This window comes from Rhizoctonia solani, chromosome 3 (genome assembly GCF_016906535.1).
Source record: "Rhizoctonia solani chromosome 3, complete sequence".
In the NCBI taxonomy this organism is placed as follows: domain Eukaryota; kingdom Fungi; phylum Basidiomycota; class Agaricomycetes; order Cantharellales; family Ceratobasidiaceae; genus Rhizoctonia; species Rhizoctonia solani.
In genome coordinates this window covers 1813131-1826870 of record NC_057372.1, presented here as the reverse complement: position 1 = coordinate 1826870, position 13740 = coordinate 1813131, and the positions used below count along the sequence as shown (strand labels likewise).

General features: G+C 49.3%; 6 protein-coding genes across 6 annotated transcripts; 3 read left to right on the top strand and 3 right to left on the bottom strand.

The window, feature by feature from the left end:
* Positions 1 to 31: 31 nt before the first annotated feature.
* RhiXN_02981 (protein phosphatase 1 regulatory subunit 7) lies at positions 32 to 4513 on the bottom strand (the record flags this gene model as incomplete). The annotated part of the gene is made up of 22 exons (XM_043322798.1): positions 32 to 156; positions 208 to 324; positions 381 to 495; positions 555 to 712; positions 859 to 939; positions 1066 to 1137; positions 1192 to 1300; positions 1351 to 1680; positions 1834 to 1977; positions 2031 to 2295; positions 2341 to 2414; positions 2461 to 2505; positions 2568 to 2906; positions 2954 to 3075; positions 3125 to 3299; positions 3352 to 3501; positions 3555 to 3641; positions 3689 to 3835; positions 3883 to 3957; positions 4011 to 4179; positions 4231 to 4445; positions 4496 to 4513. 22 exons carry the CDS (start codon positions 4511 to 4513, stop codon positions 32 to 34), a joined length of 3132 nt encoding a protein of 1043 aa, XP_043178294.1.
* Positions 4514 to 4967: 454 nt separating this feature from the next.
* Positions 4968 to 5626, top strand: RhiXN_02980 (mediator complex subunit Med22; the record flags this gene model as incomplete). The annotated part of the gene is made up of 3 exons (XM_043322797.1): positions 4968 to 5198; positions 5253 to 5321; positions 5375 to 5626. 3 exons carry the CDS (start codon positions 4968 to 4970, stop codon positions 5624 to 5626), a joined length of 552 nt encoding a protein of 183 aa, XP_043178293.1.
* Positions 5627 to 5656: 30 nt separating this feature from the next.
* Positions 5657 to 6630, bottom strand: RhiXN_02979 (ankyrin repeats; the record flags this gene model as incomplete). Its single annotated transcript, XM_043322796.1, has 5 exons — positions 5657 to 5878; positions 5929 to 5961; positions 6020 to 6147; positions 6492 to 6510; positions 6562 to 6630. 5 exons carry the CDS (start codon positions 6628 to 6630, stop codon positions 5657 to 5659), a joined length of 471 nt encoding a protein of 156 aa, XP_043178292.1.
* Positions 6631 to 6836: 206 nt separating this feature from the next.
* RhiXN_02978 (coiled-coil domain-containing protein) lies at positions 6837 to 8201 on the top strand (the record flags this gene model as incomplete). Its single annotated transcript, XM_043322795.1, has 6 exons — positions 6837 to 6983; positions 7051 to 7248; positions 7325 to 7411; positions 7467 to 7603; positions 7667 to 7680; positions 7735 to 8201. 6 exons carry the CDS (start codon positions 6837 to 6839, stop codon positions 8199 to 8201), a joined length of 1050 nt encoding a protein of 349 aa, XP_043178291.1.
* Positions 8202 to 8492: 291 nt separating this feature from the next.
* RhiXN_02977 (uncharacterized protein) lies at positions 8493 to 9699 on the bottom strand (the record flags this gene model as incomplete). The annotated part of the gene is made up of 8 exons (XM_043322794.1): positions 8493 to 8628; positions 8694 to 8801; positions 8865 to 8969; positions 9032 to 9060; positions 9125 to 9273; positions 9332 to 9427; positions 9481 to 9563; positions 9629 to 9699. The coding sequence occupies 8 exons, from the start codon at positions 9697 to 9699 to the stop codon at positions 8493 to 8495; spliced, it is 777 nt and encodes a 258-aa protein (XP_043178290.1).
* Positions 9700 to 11156: 1457 nt separating this feature from the next.
* On the top strand, positions 11157 to 13373 carry RhiXN_02976 (cytochrome P450 family protein; the record flags this gene model as incomplete). The annotated part of the gene is made up of 12 exons (XM_043322793.1): positions 11157 to 11288; positions 11343 to 11474; positions 11523 to 11583; positions 11638 to 11749; positions 11807 to 12080; positions 12144 to 12303; positions 12364 to 12419; positions 12472 to 12659; positions 12711 to 12759; positions 12812 to 12898; positions 12956 to 13159; positions 13218 to 13373. The coding sequence occupies 12 exons, from the start codon at positions 11157 to 11159 to the stop codon at positions 13371 to 13373; spliced, it is 1611 nt and encodes a 536-aa protein (XP_043178289.1).
* Positions 13374 to 13740: the final 367 nt, after the last annotated feature.

Genomic DNA, 13740 nt, shown 5'->3' with positions numbered 1-13740 from the left:
CTTAACATCCCGACTGCTTCCTCGTTCCTGGCTAGTGCCCGACACCCAACGGTCCCCCGGGCGGTCCGTTTTGCGGTCCATTGGGGTCATATTGGTGTGGGGTAGGAGCTCCCGGCGGGCCCTGCATCATCATCGGATAAGGCACCGCGTGTCCAACTGTACCCTATTTCAGTCTCAATTCCACCTGGGAAGCAAGTTCAAACTCACGCTGTGGACTTTGGTGATAATATCCATGTGGGGGCGGGCGGGGTTGGGCTCCAGGTGGGTACGGCCCAGGAGGCATATACATATGCGACATTCCAGGCATTGGGCCTCCGTACATGGCTATTTTTTTACTCGTTAAATAAGAAGGGAAAAAATACAAAATAAAGGGTACGTACGTTGATTAGGCGCCATTTGGTGAGGCGGGTAAGGCATTGGGGGCATGTACGGGGGTTGCATGTATCCCGGAGGACCAGCCGGAGTACCGACTTGTATCATCGGCTGCATAGGAGGCTATGGCCTGCGTTAGATATCAGGCACATGCAAGATCCACGCGCGACTTACTTGTCCACCGTATGGATATGATAGGGATACATCATGTATGGAGTCCTGGCGTGCTCCTCTTCGTATGGTCCTGGGACAGGGGGAGTAGGCTGCTGTTGCATCGGTGGGGGCGGGTGAGGCGGTTGAGGTGCAGCCGCCTGAGGTGTTTGAGTGGGGGCTGTTGCGGCTGAGGAGGGGGAGGTTGAGACGTTTGAGGCGGGACGGTAGGACCAGGGAACAGCATGAGGAATTTGCGACCCGTGTATGGCCAGTTCGGGGCTATCACCGCTATTAACCAAAATCAAATACCAAACAAGTTTGAAGGCAACTCACCAACAGATGACGCTTCAGCAACTTTGGCAAACTTGAAAGGATTGAACTCTTCCTTGAGCATCATCTGAGACTTTTTGAATACTTTGGTGCCATAGAATGGATTGGGAGGTGTAGCAGACTGGAATTTCGTTCCGTATCGTCATCCGGTCAAACGTTAAACGGATTTGATTAGCTGTGAGCTTCATTAGGGGTTGAATAGGGGCTTACCGCATCGGCTGGCGCCTTGGGTTTGGGCGAGGGTGTCGCCCCTCCTCCCGCCGACGGAGATGATCCATGGCCCTGGAGAACGCGTGATGAGACAAAGATAGATAAAATACCAAACAAGATACTCACAGGCTTGAACATGGGTGCATTCGCATTTAACTTCGCGCGCGGCAGCAGCAGCACTCGTTGGGCTCGGCTCGCGCTCCTTGTTGCTCACGACAGGTTTCAAACCCAAACCCTGCACAACCAGCCATCAGTACCAGCCAAATCAAGCCTCGTGTGACTTACCTCTTTACCATCCTTCTTGACCCCAGTGGTAGATTGTGCACCGGCGGCGGCGGGAGTGCCCTTGCCCTTGTTCGGATTGAACGGCGGGATCGGCTGAATGTACATCTTGGGCATCTTACCTGCCCCTGTCGCGCTCGGGTTCGGACTTGGATTCGGGTTCGCCGACACGGCCGGTTTCTTGAGCAATTGGCCCGAGGCGACTTGCGCTCCGCCAATCTGACGCGCCTTGGCAGATGCAGCGTCCGCACTCGACTTTTCGACAATCTGTTTAGCTTTCTCGCTGTCTTTTGTAAGGATCGACACGAGGTCTTTAGGAATTGGTTTGTTGAGCTGGAGTCCCAAGCGAGCGAACGAACGAACGAAAAATAGAATCGAAATCGTGAATCGAAGAAGAAAGAATAGTTTCGAAAAAAGAAAACAAGCATGAAAAAACGCCCCGAATTAAACTCGACCAACGAAATAAATAATTTGGTGTGAGCGCACCTTGAAGCTTTGACTAAACGCGACGAGCTCGGCCATGCGCTTTTCCTTTTCAGACTTGACTATGGCCTGCTTCTTTTGCGCGAGGCGTTGCTTCTCGTTGGTCACAAACTCACGGAACGAGCCAACGAGATTGTTTTCACCCGGCTAAAACTGGAGGTGAGTACGGGAAGGGGGGGCAAAGAGGTAGATGAATGCACCTTGGCAGGGGTTTCGGAACCATTGACCGCGACCTTGGGAACCTCGGGCTTGGATGCCTCGGCTGGAGGCGATGTCGCCGTAGTCGTAGTCGAGGTGGGAGCTGGGCCCGTGTTGTTCGTGTTTACTGGCGTAGAGACGGTCGGAGGAGGCGACTTGGCGTCTGGAGACTTGACAGGGGTCGAAGTTCCGTTGGCCGCTGCCGCCGCAGCGCGACGTGCTCCAGGCGGGATGTATGCATTTTGGCCGCGAATGACCGAGGAGTATCTGTACAGACGTTAGACTAGCCACTAAGATACAGACCAAACGCACTTGTCCTCTTCATTCAAGCCGCTGTCGTCAACTGCACCGCGTTCTTCGGCAATATGAGGGTTGTTACTCGCCGCCTAACTGACAATGAGCACAAGAACAAGTACAAAGACAAGTACACACGGCCATGATCTCCTTGGCTATAATCTCCGCTTTGCGCTCCTTTTCCTTGAAATCCGGGCATTGCGATCGATGGCGGTGGTATATGCCTCCTCGTTGAAGCTGGTAACGACGCCAAACATCTTCTCGTTGGCAGAGAACTGGTCCCAGGGGGTCGAGCTGGTGCTTCCCGGTCCGAACGTGAGATCATCGACATTGCCGCCGAATGACTGTGGCTGTGAGGGCTGCTGGGACTGTTGCTGTTGCTGTTGCTGCTGCTGCTGCTGGGGCACACAGCCGGCAATCTGAGCAGCGAGGACAAACACGTGCTCCTGCGCGGGAGTTCCGGGGGCATTGAGGTCCTTTGCGTTGCGCAGGACTGCTCCCGGGGTCCCATCCTCATTCGACGCTCCAGTCAGTGTTCCCTCCCATCGTTGGTTCGTGCGCGTCGTCAAGACCACCCCGGTCCCCTGCCACCACGTGAGCAAAATAGTAAAAATATGGATTAAATACGTACCACAAGTGTTGCGAGCATAAAGTGGTGAGCAGGTCCGTGTGTCGCTCCTAATGGCGGGAATCCCGCGCTAGGCCCAAACTGGCGTCCTGGGGGATTATTGAAGCCCGTACCCCGCCATACCCCTCGTCTGCACAGATTAGCTAATCAAATATTATTCACACTTTTATTCACCCACCCTCGTCCAGGAGCGCTCGCGTCGGGGCCTTTTCTCGGCTTGTTCGTGCGAGGACTTGCGCTCATCGTCCGCTCGTGTCGTCGTTGTCTTAAGCGCCACAACCGCCCTAGTAGATTGGTCTTGCACAGCCTCCATTACACTATCATACATTACACTTCCTACATCTATAGTCTAGACTACGTTATGCCCCCCTGTGCGTGTAAGTCGCATCGATCTGCTGCACCTGCGGAAGTGCAAGCATGACCTTCCGCCTGTATCCCGTCGGGTCCTCCTTTTCGCATGGATTCCGCTCCAGGTAAATCGTCGAGAGCGATTTGATCCCTCCCAGCTCCCGTTCGAGATCATTCAGTGTCGCTATTTGATTATCACTTGCCTGAGCATGTATCCATAAGTACTACGCTTTGGCCCTTGATTCGTGATACGCACCCAGAATTCTTCTAACTCGCTCAGATGTGACAAGTTTTCCACAGTAGTGATGCCGTTTCCGCTTACATCGAACGTGCGCAGTTTGAGCTAGACGAAATAAATATATCCGCTCCAGCTAGGAACAGAGAGCTTACATTCTTTCCTAGGCCTTCGATCTTGTTCAGTCCGTTATGGCTGATGTAGAACTCTTCCAGGTTCGTCAACTCTTCTAGTCCTTCGAGCTTCGTGATCCGATTTGATTGGATCGACAGGACACGGAGGGACTTTAATGTCTCTAGGCCCTGTACGCAATTGAGTCGGACGAAACAAACAAAACCAATAAACCCACCTGCAATCTGGTGATCTTGTTCTTCCCTAACCAGAGTTCTTCCAGTTGGCCAAGACCCTCTAACCCTTCGATAGTCTATACACTCTATTAATCCCTAGGGCGCTCATATTAACCCAAACCGGACGAACCCTAATTCTGTTCCCGCCCAGTTCCAAACTCCTCAAACTGCCGCTTAGACCAGAAACACCAGAAATTTTGCTGATCTTATTTTGGACAAAATAGATCGTGTGTAGGTATCTGTGCCGCTCGAGGCCGTGAGGGACGGATCGGAGCAAGTTGAATGAGAGGTCTAGCGTTCTTTTCGCCCCATTCACGTTACCATCATAACACTGAAACAAGAGTGCTTACTTGAGATCCAACAATCCATCCAGTGCATCACCGACACCCTTCAATTTATTGTCGTAAAAATCCAACTCTTCTAATTTGACCAAACTCCCAATATCCTCCTCTCCAATATGCGTCAAAAAGTTCTGCCTCAGGCACAATCGGGTCAAATGATCTTTAAATCGAGGAAGTCGAAGAGCCGCGAGTGTATGTAGTCGGGCATGAACGAGGTCTATGTCCTAGAAAACAAGGGTTGATAATTGTATATGCACGAACAAATAGGATGTACCTCTGTTTCGTCAGGCATAGCGGCTAGCAGATCTTCGGTTGCTGGATCACCGGCGTCCTCTCCTAATCCCTCGTCCTCAGATCTTGACCATCCCCTGCACCAGGAGGATCAATATACTCCACAACAACCCTCGCTTTCCTCTCCCCTTCTCCCCCTTCCCCACTGGCAACTATATCCGTAATCCCAGACTCGGTCGACTGAGTAGTCAAATTCGCATTCGGGCAAGCGCATCAGCTACGTTCCCAGCAACATCGTTTATGCCCTTGGGCCCAGGTGTTGTTTGCGTATGCTCGGTCATGGTGCGGTGGCGAGTGATAGAAGATCACGCCCGTGATCGTGCAGCGCCCGAAATATACACCCGCTGGCTTGGATTGGGAACAATTCCTAGCCACCCCCACAACATTCTGCAATTTGTCAGATCTATAGAATATAGAGTATTACTGAAAACCTTATTCTGTCGTTGGCCACCACAATGTCTCAACCACCACCGAATCCTTCATCGTCGTCATCTGCACCTCAGTTCCAGACAGACGCGCGGTTCAGAACATCTCTTCCAACAGCCTCGCTTAAATCGTCTATTACCGTTCCCCAAGTAGATTCGGAGACGTATTTACAGAACCATGAAGAAGAGTGGAATAGACTTGTTGATGCCGAGGTCGAGAGTTTGGCAGAGGGAATGGCGGATTTAGTTGGTATTGCTTCGGTGAGCTCGGGCAGACTCGAAAGAGGTGTAAAGATCATTAATGAGATATTGAAGATTGAAGGAAAAGACAGGTTCCAAATTGCACAAGAGGCATTTCAGGCAGAGTGCAAGGCCGAGAGTATGGTGCGTTTGCTACGCTTTCTCTATTTATTTACTTATTTAAATTTGCGAAAAAGGCAATCGCAGCAAATTCACTACTAAGCATAACCCATTCTCTCAAACTCATGTTCCTCCTAGGAGACGAAGAATACATTACCCAGCGCCGACAAGAAAGATTAAAAACCGCCGTTGCGGATATCACAGCTGCGAAAGCCCGATTCGAAAAAGCCTGGGATGGATTGAAAGAGCCAAGAGCATTGGCATCGAAGGAGCTTGCGCAGCAGGATGAACAGGAAAATAAAAAAGGTGGTGCAGATACGAAAGCCTAGGCTATCGTAAATGTGTGTACTGTACCAATATTATCGCTCTGGCATATCATGATTCTCCTCTTGGTGTTCCTGGTCCCTCTCGCCGGCCCATACCATTCCGCCCAATACTGTCCTCCCTACGAGTGCTGTAAGTTCGTCATGTGGATCTCGACCTTCTCGTTCTGCACGAGTAATAATTTCCTGGGTCCGAGCAATCAACTCGGCCGTCAATTCTTCTGACGCGGCTTCGTGCTCTTGCGCCTGAGTTTGTTCCTCTTGGTGTCTGGAGGTAACGAAGTCTTGGACCTCAAGTATGTAGCGACCTCCGGGAAATCTTCTTCTGTTGTCTCAATTGGCTATGCCTTCTTGGTCAGAAACCTTGCTAATAAAAAAAGAGGAGATGGATGCACACACCGATACGCCTTCCGAATTTGTCACATCTACTAAAGCACCATGTTCTACCAGAAACTGGGCAACGGCGACAGTTTCGGCCGTATAGAGGGGTGTATCGCCTTCTTCATCAGTGATGTTCACATCTCCCCCTTTGGATATCAGTAGGTCAAGATAGGGATGTGACCATATGATGCTGCTGCATGCCTATATTCCGAGACCACGCGAGCGTCGATCGGTGGAATGAATGTATTAAAACGCACAAAGGGGTATCAACGCACGCGAGCGAACGTCAATGTCGCAATAGAGATCAATTCATAAAAAAAAATGTATAAGAGGCCCGTTGATCAGTGAAACGTGAGCGAGAGATCGACAGGAAACTCACATGGGAGTGTACCCGATCACATCGTCTGCTGCGTTGGGAGATACGCCTATCCCCAACTTGTTAATCTACACCCAACCAAGAGAGCTCGATCAAAATGCAAACAGAGCACACCTTGTTCTTCTATTAGTGCCTAGTAAATTTCATCAAGCTGATTCAAAACCTAGACGAACAATGTACATACTTTGACACGTTCGAGATCCCCGTCTCCGGCTGCAAGCCATATGTTCTTGTTCGCATCTGCTGGGGCCATAGGACAGGATAGTGTATGCGTATGGAAAACTGCAGATGAAGATATGAATAAATTTGTATCGACGTCAGCCACGGCGATCAGTTCCAATGGATTCGGATTCGAAATGAGATAGAACGACCTGCCTCGGCGCTTGTCAAATCCCTGCCACACTCCCGATTGCTCGGTTGGGGTACAGCCACCCGAGCCACTACCTGACCACATCGACCATGTCCAAGAAGCAAAGCGTCAACGCAGCCTCGTTTTTGGATCTCAAAGCCGAACTTGCTAAACATGAAGATGCATTTACCAAGTCAAAGTCGGCGGGAAAGGGCAAGGCGGAACCTGTTGTCGGAGGTAATAAACGACCCGACAAGGTTAATATATGGCTTTCTCTTTTAAAAATGTCTAACTTTAATTAATTCTTATGTTATGGTCTAGTAGAAACGATCTGCATGGGCGCGAGAAAACAAGGGCGTCCAAGACCGAGCGCGACGAGATGCCGAAATAGACCAAATCAACAGACCTACGCTTGAATCTGCTCGCGCTAAACTGGAACGCAAAGCCAAGCTATATGACCAACTTCAAAAGGGCAAGGGAGCAGGGCTTTCCGAAAAACAGCGCGAGTCGCTGTTGATAGATGTGAGTGCAAATACCCCTAATACATAAGACTAAAATATCTGACAGATATTATTGTAAATCACTCTAAATACACTAGTTTGACAGCCGGGATAGCGGAGATGATACGGACTCCAGTGGAGATAGGGATAAGGACGAATCGCTGACCGTTCCCAGGCATGAGGAGGTATGTGCAAATTTGACGAGATCGGACTATACGCTCCACTGACCATAATGTCTAGGACGACCCAGTGATCGAGTATGAGGATGAATTTGGGCGCATCCGAACTGGTCGGAGGAGTGAAGTTCCGCGAGATCGACTCCCGGAGAGCTATAACCCCTTTGCTCGATCCGGGCGCTCAGTACCCGCCGATGATGAGTGAGTGAAGTTGCGCTGTTCCCTCTCGCAGATCCCCGATATTAATATTGATCGACAACGAAGCCCAGATGTAGTCTGTAAGTAGATGACAGCCACCGATTGTGACAGAATTCATCTCATGAATTTCGCAGATGGCCGAGCTACCAATTTTCCTGTCTATGAGCCGAGTAACGAAAGGCGCGCAGCCATCGAAGCGTCGCTTATCGAGGAACCACTTGTGGACCGGTACGATGCCAGTAAAGATAATCGAGCGACTGGCGCCGGGTTCTACCAGTTTTCCAAAGACGAAGAGACTCGTCGCCAACAAATGGAAGATTTGAAGCAGGCGAGGGTTGATACGGCGATAGCGCGTGCCGAAGTGGATACTGCACAATCTCACGCCGAGCCCGGAGAACCAAATCCTCAGGATTTAGCCATTGCAAGAGCCCCCAGTCGTGCGGTAGAAAAGCGAAGACAAGAATTGGAAGAACGACGCGAGATGCTTGATGCAAAACGGAAAAAGATGCTCGGCCCTGTAGCCGCGGTCGTGGGTGGTGGGGCAGACGATTTTCTAGCTTCTCTTGAGAAAGAATTGATTCCCACTCCTGCAGCGACTTAGTTTAGCTTGTGTTTTATTTTATTTTTACGGGTCTGATGCGCGACCCTAGGCTAATAAACCTCCACGTATACGTATTGAGGTAGAAGTTAATATACAAATTTCTATAGGGATTGTGTTGGTCATATGCGCACTGCGGACCTGAAAACATGAATGAAAAACATGAAAAACGAACGAACCCAAAGCAAAACCACAAGACAATATACATGGTACCCTTTCTAACCACCCAACAGCTAGAGCTCTGTCCGTGAAATGAACACCATAAATGAAGGGGCCAAGTCGGGCCGCGACAGTTTAGTGAATAGGCATAAAGCTAGCCTGATGAGGATATTTTTTATCGTTGTCAACAATCTCCTCGACACTGCGTGTATGCGTTGCTCTCTCAAGGTCAAGAGTGGAGTCTTGACCACGATAGAAGCTGATTTCACCACTACGACGGGTAATCAAAGTCAGCGTATCGCTCACGCATCTGCAGAAGATCAAATGATGACTTACGTATTGCTAGAATAGGTGTCCATGCCAATGTTAACCCCGGGCCCAGCTGCGTTCGTCTTCTTTCCAGAAGTCTGCTGGCGAGAACCACCAGTGGCACGGGCACTAGAGCTGTTTGGTTTTCGTCGGCCGTAAGCTCGAAGTGTCGGCGAAGAAGTTAAAAAAATCACGTACTGGACGTATACATCCTTGCCAGTCCAATCAGACAGCCGTCTGACACAGCGCATTGCAACGATGGCACTAAACACGGCAGCTGGGACGGTGAACATGATGTCCATACTGATTGAGTTTGTGTCAGCAATTATGGACATTGGCAATACGGCCCATAATACTGGACTTACGCAGCGTTCAAATGCAAAATTGCGAAAATCTAATTAAGAATTCGATTGACGTAAGAGCCGGCGCACACCTATGGGAACTTTGGTCTGACTCACCGCGGCAACGAGGTTTCCGACAAACGCAACAGCAAAGTATGCAATGCCGTCTTGGAAGAGGAGATTCCAAAGGCCAGAGCCTCGGCCATGCCCGGTGCGCATTAATCCAGCAACGGACAAGATCAGGACCAAGAAGTCAAACGCCATGGCTAGCAATACCCGATTCAATCAACTGCATGGCAATAACCTGTGAGTTTGCAGACTTACTGTAGTTGTACAACAAGCGAAGGAATATATTTGACGTTCCGGTTACCACACATACTCCGACGGCGGCATTCCAAGTCGCGCGCACGGCGATGATCCCTGGGGCCCATTGGTAAGCGTGGAGGACATATACCAAGCCAAAGGTAGCTCACCATGAAACAGAATGGCCCAATGGCCCAGTGCGACGAGAACCAGAGGAACAACAATCCAGATGCTCCGAGACCAAATGGCAATACTGATATTCGTGGCCAGCAGGCATCAATAAGCTGCGAGGTTAATGATAAATAAAATCGTGCTTACGCGCGGAACATGAGAAGGTTGGACGTCGTCCCAATAGCAATGTTGCCAAGGAATTGAGCGAGTGTATACATTGCTGAGTAGAAAGCCCCTTGAGTACATTTAAATGATAATGTCGACGAGACATACCTTGGCAATTTATTTCAGTCTTGGTGTTATTGATAACGTTCAGCACTATCAGTGCAAGTAGGATAGAATATCTACAAATAAAGTAGAAAACCTGTATTTAATCGTTAGCTGATACGCATAATGAGCGCTGATAGGTAAACGCCTAACCAAAGGCCACTGTCGAGTGAACGCATAAAGTAAGTCAAGAAGTCCGGGGTATGGAGAACCAAAAACGCGCCTTGAATTCCTTCCACTTTCTGATCGTTTTGTACTCAAATTGGAGTGTGGTGATGTACTCCCAACCGATAATACCAAGCAACACCCAAAGTAATTGGGTAAATACGGCCGCCTGGGCCATCACTGTCGTGGGTTCCGACCAATTCACCATAGTGAGTAGTGTGTTAGGGAAGTGATGAGTATGGGCTCGAATGGGATTTAAATGACTGTCGGTGACGCCTGGGGGATATGCGGTGCACTGATGGAGTGGAAAAGCGGACACCCTCGGTCCTTATAACCATCCGAAGTGCGTAAAAGAGTGATCAAGGGGAGTCCTAATTCGGCGTCTTGTGTAGATACAATTTGGGGTTGCTAGACACTCGGCCGGTGCACAAACAAATGCTGAAAGTGATGGGCCCAGAGGACTCGGACAAGCCCCTGTGTATTGCTTCGCTGCCAACCAATGAACCCGGATAGAAGGGCATAACGCTCTTGTGTTCGCTGCAGGGACGAATTACAAACAAATCCAGAACTCTGCTTGCTATTCCACGCTTGGAAACATGCCTTGCGGTTGGGCAAGAGAAGCTCTCCTGAATGGTAGATCCTTTGTTAGGACGCACGTGACCCGGAAGTCAGGGCTGCTCAGAGTAGTTGGCCAATGGGCAAGCATGGATCGGCGAGGTCATTTGCCGAGATAGGAATCTAGGTCCCTCGAGGCTGGTATTTGTGTCGACGTGATGTCAGTCTACCCCAGATCGTGTGCTCGACTGGGTCTAGTCAAGCCATTTGTAGAGTATTGGATTTCTCGGATGGCCTCGCTCTTGGGCGGTCCTTTCGCTTGAATTCCTAGCCGGTCCCTCGTCCAGGAAAAACGGGCCCTGGCTAGCCATCCGCAGGTCGAAGGCAGAATGATAGAACAAGCGTGAACTAGCTCTCAAACACCTTGGCCGGTGTTCTTGGTCGCAATGTTTCGGCGTGCCGAAGGTCCTTCAGCGGCCTAGTCGGTCGTAGCTTATCGCCTCCCCGCCGCATTGGTATTGAGATTGCAACGCAATGCCCGAATCAAGGTTAAAGAACCGATCAGGCAATGTGATTGCTCGTCGGTATGTTTATGCATGATCAGGGAGGTCGACCAATTAAACCTATCCGTTTTTGCCACCCCCATAAAATATAAAGTCAGGGAACCTCAGCATTTCCCTTGCCACCCATGTCCCATCTCACCATGTCCCTCGTCCTTGATCATCCTTTAGCGTCGTTATCTGCTGGCATTGCCGCATACCTCATTGTTCGCAAGATTCTTCAATCTCGTTCAAATGGGGTCCATTCTCTTCCCGAGCCAGTGCGTTGTAGTTCGACTTGACAGCTTACCCCTGCTAAATCTCATATGTCTTAGGTCGGCGCTCATTGGTTTTGGGGTCATGAGATGATAGTACATGAAGCCTCGTATGGAGAGGCGCATACTGCCTGGACTAATTCATATGGCTCGACTTATAAGATTAAGGGGGCCATGTTCCACCCTGATATAGTAAGCCACCCATGCGCACTGGCTACCTGTCGTTTACACTAGTACTAGTTGGTGACTACCGACCCTGCTGCAATAACTCACATGTTTGGAAAAGAAGTCTACTCTTATGGTAAGTATTCATTCTACCCATAGCTCGCAATCGTGGTTGACGCCTGTCATATAGTTAAATCCCCAGTCATTCGTCCTATCATTGACCGGCTCATGGGGAAAAGCCTCACCTGGGCAGAAGGTGATGTACATAAACGACAACGCCAGCAGCTCACCCGTTTTTTCACGTAAGTACCAAGTTGATCTACAATGCGACTCCCATGATTTTATGTTTGTCTATGCAGTACTCAAGCGACCCGTGACATGTTTGACATGATAAATGCCTGTGCGCGAAGTGGGTCGGAACATCTTGCGTCCGAGGTTGCTCGGACACGCTGTGACCCTAAATACGGAGCCAAGGTCAATCTTTGCGACATCACATCACATATTACCTTGGATATCATTGGCCGCTTTGCCTTTGACTATGATTTTGAATGCGGAAAGAGCGAAGCCTCCCAAAAGATTGCGAGCTCATGGAAGAATCAGGTCGACCTCGGTTTCCAAAAGGCTGGACTAATTGTAAGCACTTGCTCATTATGCGACTTGTTTATACTTAGTATCAACGTTTCCTGGTTTAATTAGGGACTGGTTGTTCTCCGTGCCTTTCCGTTCATTGTGGATCTACCAGTCAAGTCTATTCAAGCACAGGGAGAAGTCAAGACAATCCTCAGAGAAATTTCAGAGAAAATACTGGCACACGATACTGGGGATAAACAAAAGGAAGACTTGCTCAGCACGCTAAGTAAGCATTTCGTTCGGTCAATCTCATAACGCATATATGATGCTAATACCAGTGTGACAGTGAAAATGGTTCGAAGAGGGGAAGTGGATGCACCCAAAGAAGAGCTCCTAGACCACGTATGTATCGTTGATCCATTCTTGCTGCAAGCCCATGTAGCCATATTTTTAGGTGTCAGCGATGGTTCTAGTTGGTCAAGAGACCACCTCAGGGGCCATCAACTTCACACTACATGAGCTTGCTAGAAATCCGGGATATCAACAGCGTCTCCGAGATGAGATTAGCGCGCTTGGTCGGGAGCCTACCTATGAAGATCTCATGACCGGGATGCCCTGGCTTGATGCTGTCATGAAAGAGGGGTATGTGGGTAGGGAAGTGTAGGGATTTTCAATAACCATCGTGATTATTAGCTTCCGACACCGACCTCCATCTTCTCATACAGAACGAGTAGCACTCAAGGTTTGTCAGGAACTATCTAAAAAAGGAACTTCTATTCAACATATCATTCTAGGACGATGTGTTGAGGTTACGCAACCCCGTTTACAACCACCAGCGGGGTGGTCGTAAGATTAATGAAGTGCCTATCAAAGCCGGCCAGGTACACATAGAATCATGCGTACGCAACCCACCTCAAACTAACATTTCCATTTTTCAGTTGATCCACATACCATCGATTTCCATGAGCCACGCAAAGAGCGTATGGGGTGAAGATGCGGATGAATTCAGGCCGGAGCGCTGGTTGGATCCATCTAGACTTCCACAGGCGGGTGCAACCATCTCTGGATGGAACGGCCTCTTTGTATTTTCGGAAGGACCGCGCCAATGTATCGGGCTTCGACTAGCAATACTATCATTCAAGGTACGCAGTTATTTTCGGCTCAATTTCAACTTGGATATTGACCGTGCTCTACCGAAAGGCGATTTTGGCTGCGTTCATTAACAACTTCGAGTTCCACGATACTGGCGCAATCGTAAAAGCCCGTTTCTCTGCAACCCTTCAGCCTTTTGTACAAGGCGAAGAGGAGAAAGGACTACAGTTACCGATTGGGGTATCTGTTATTGAACACATTTAAGTGACTCTTTTTTTATTCCTATACTCGATCATTTCTCTGGTGTGTCTCCCTTCTTACATGTCGCGCTCCACTTTTATTCCACTCTTCTTTTGTTCTCATGTGGTTATAGGATTACCAAACTGGTATTTGTCTTCATCGTAAATGCATATGCTTTCATCAGGCCTCTCTTAGCATCGGGGTCGGCGGTAAGGGACACCACTGGGACACCGGGATGATTACTATTGAAGTGATCATTCAGAAGTCGGCACCATGGTCATCATGTCGGGAGCCTTGGTCAACCCTGTTTATTCCCATGGTTGATAATTAGCTCTGAATTGGGCATGACGAGCGCGCGTTTCATATTAAGTTTCATTAGCCTAATCATATG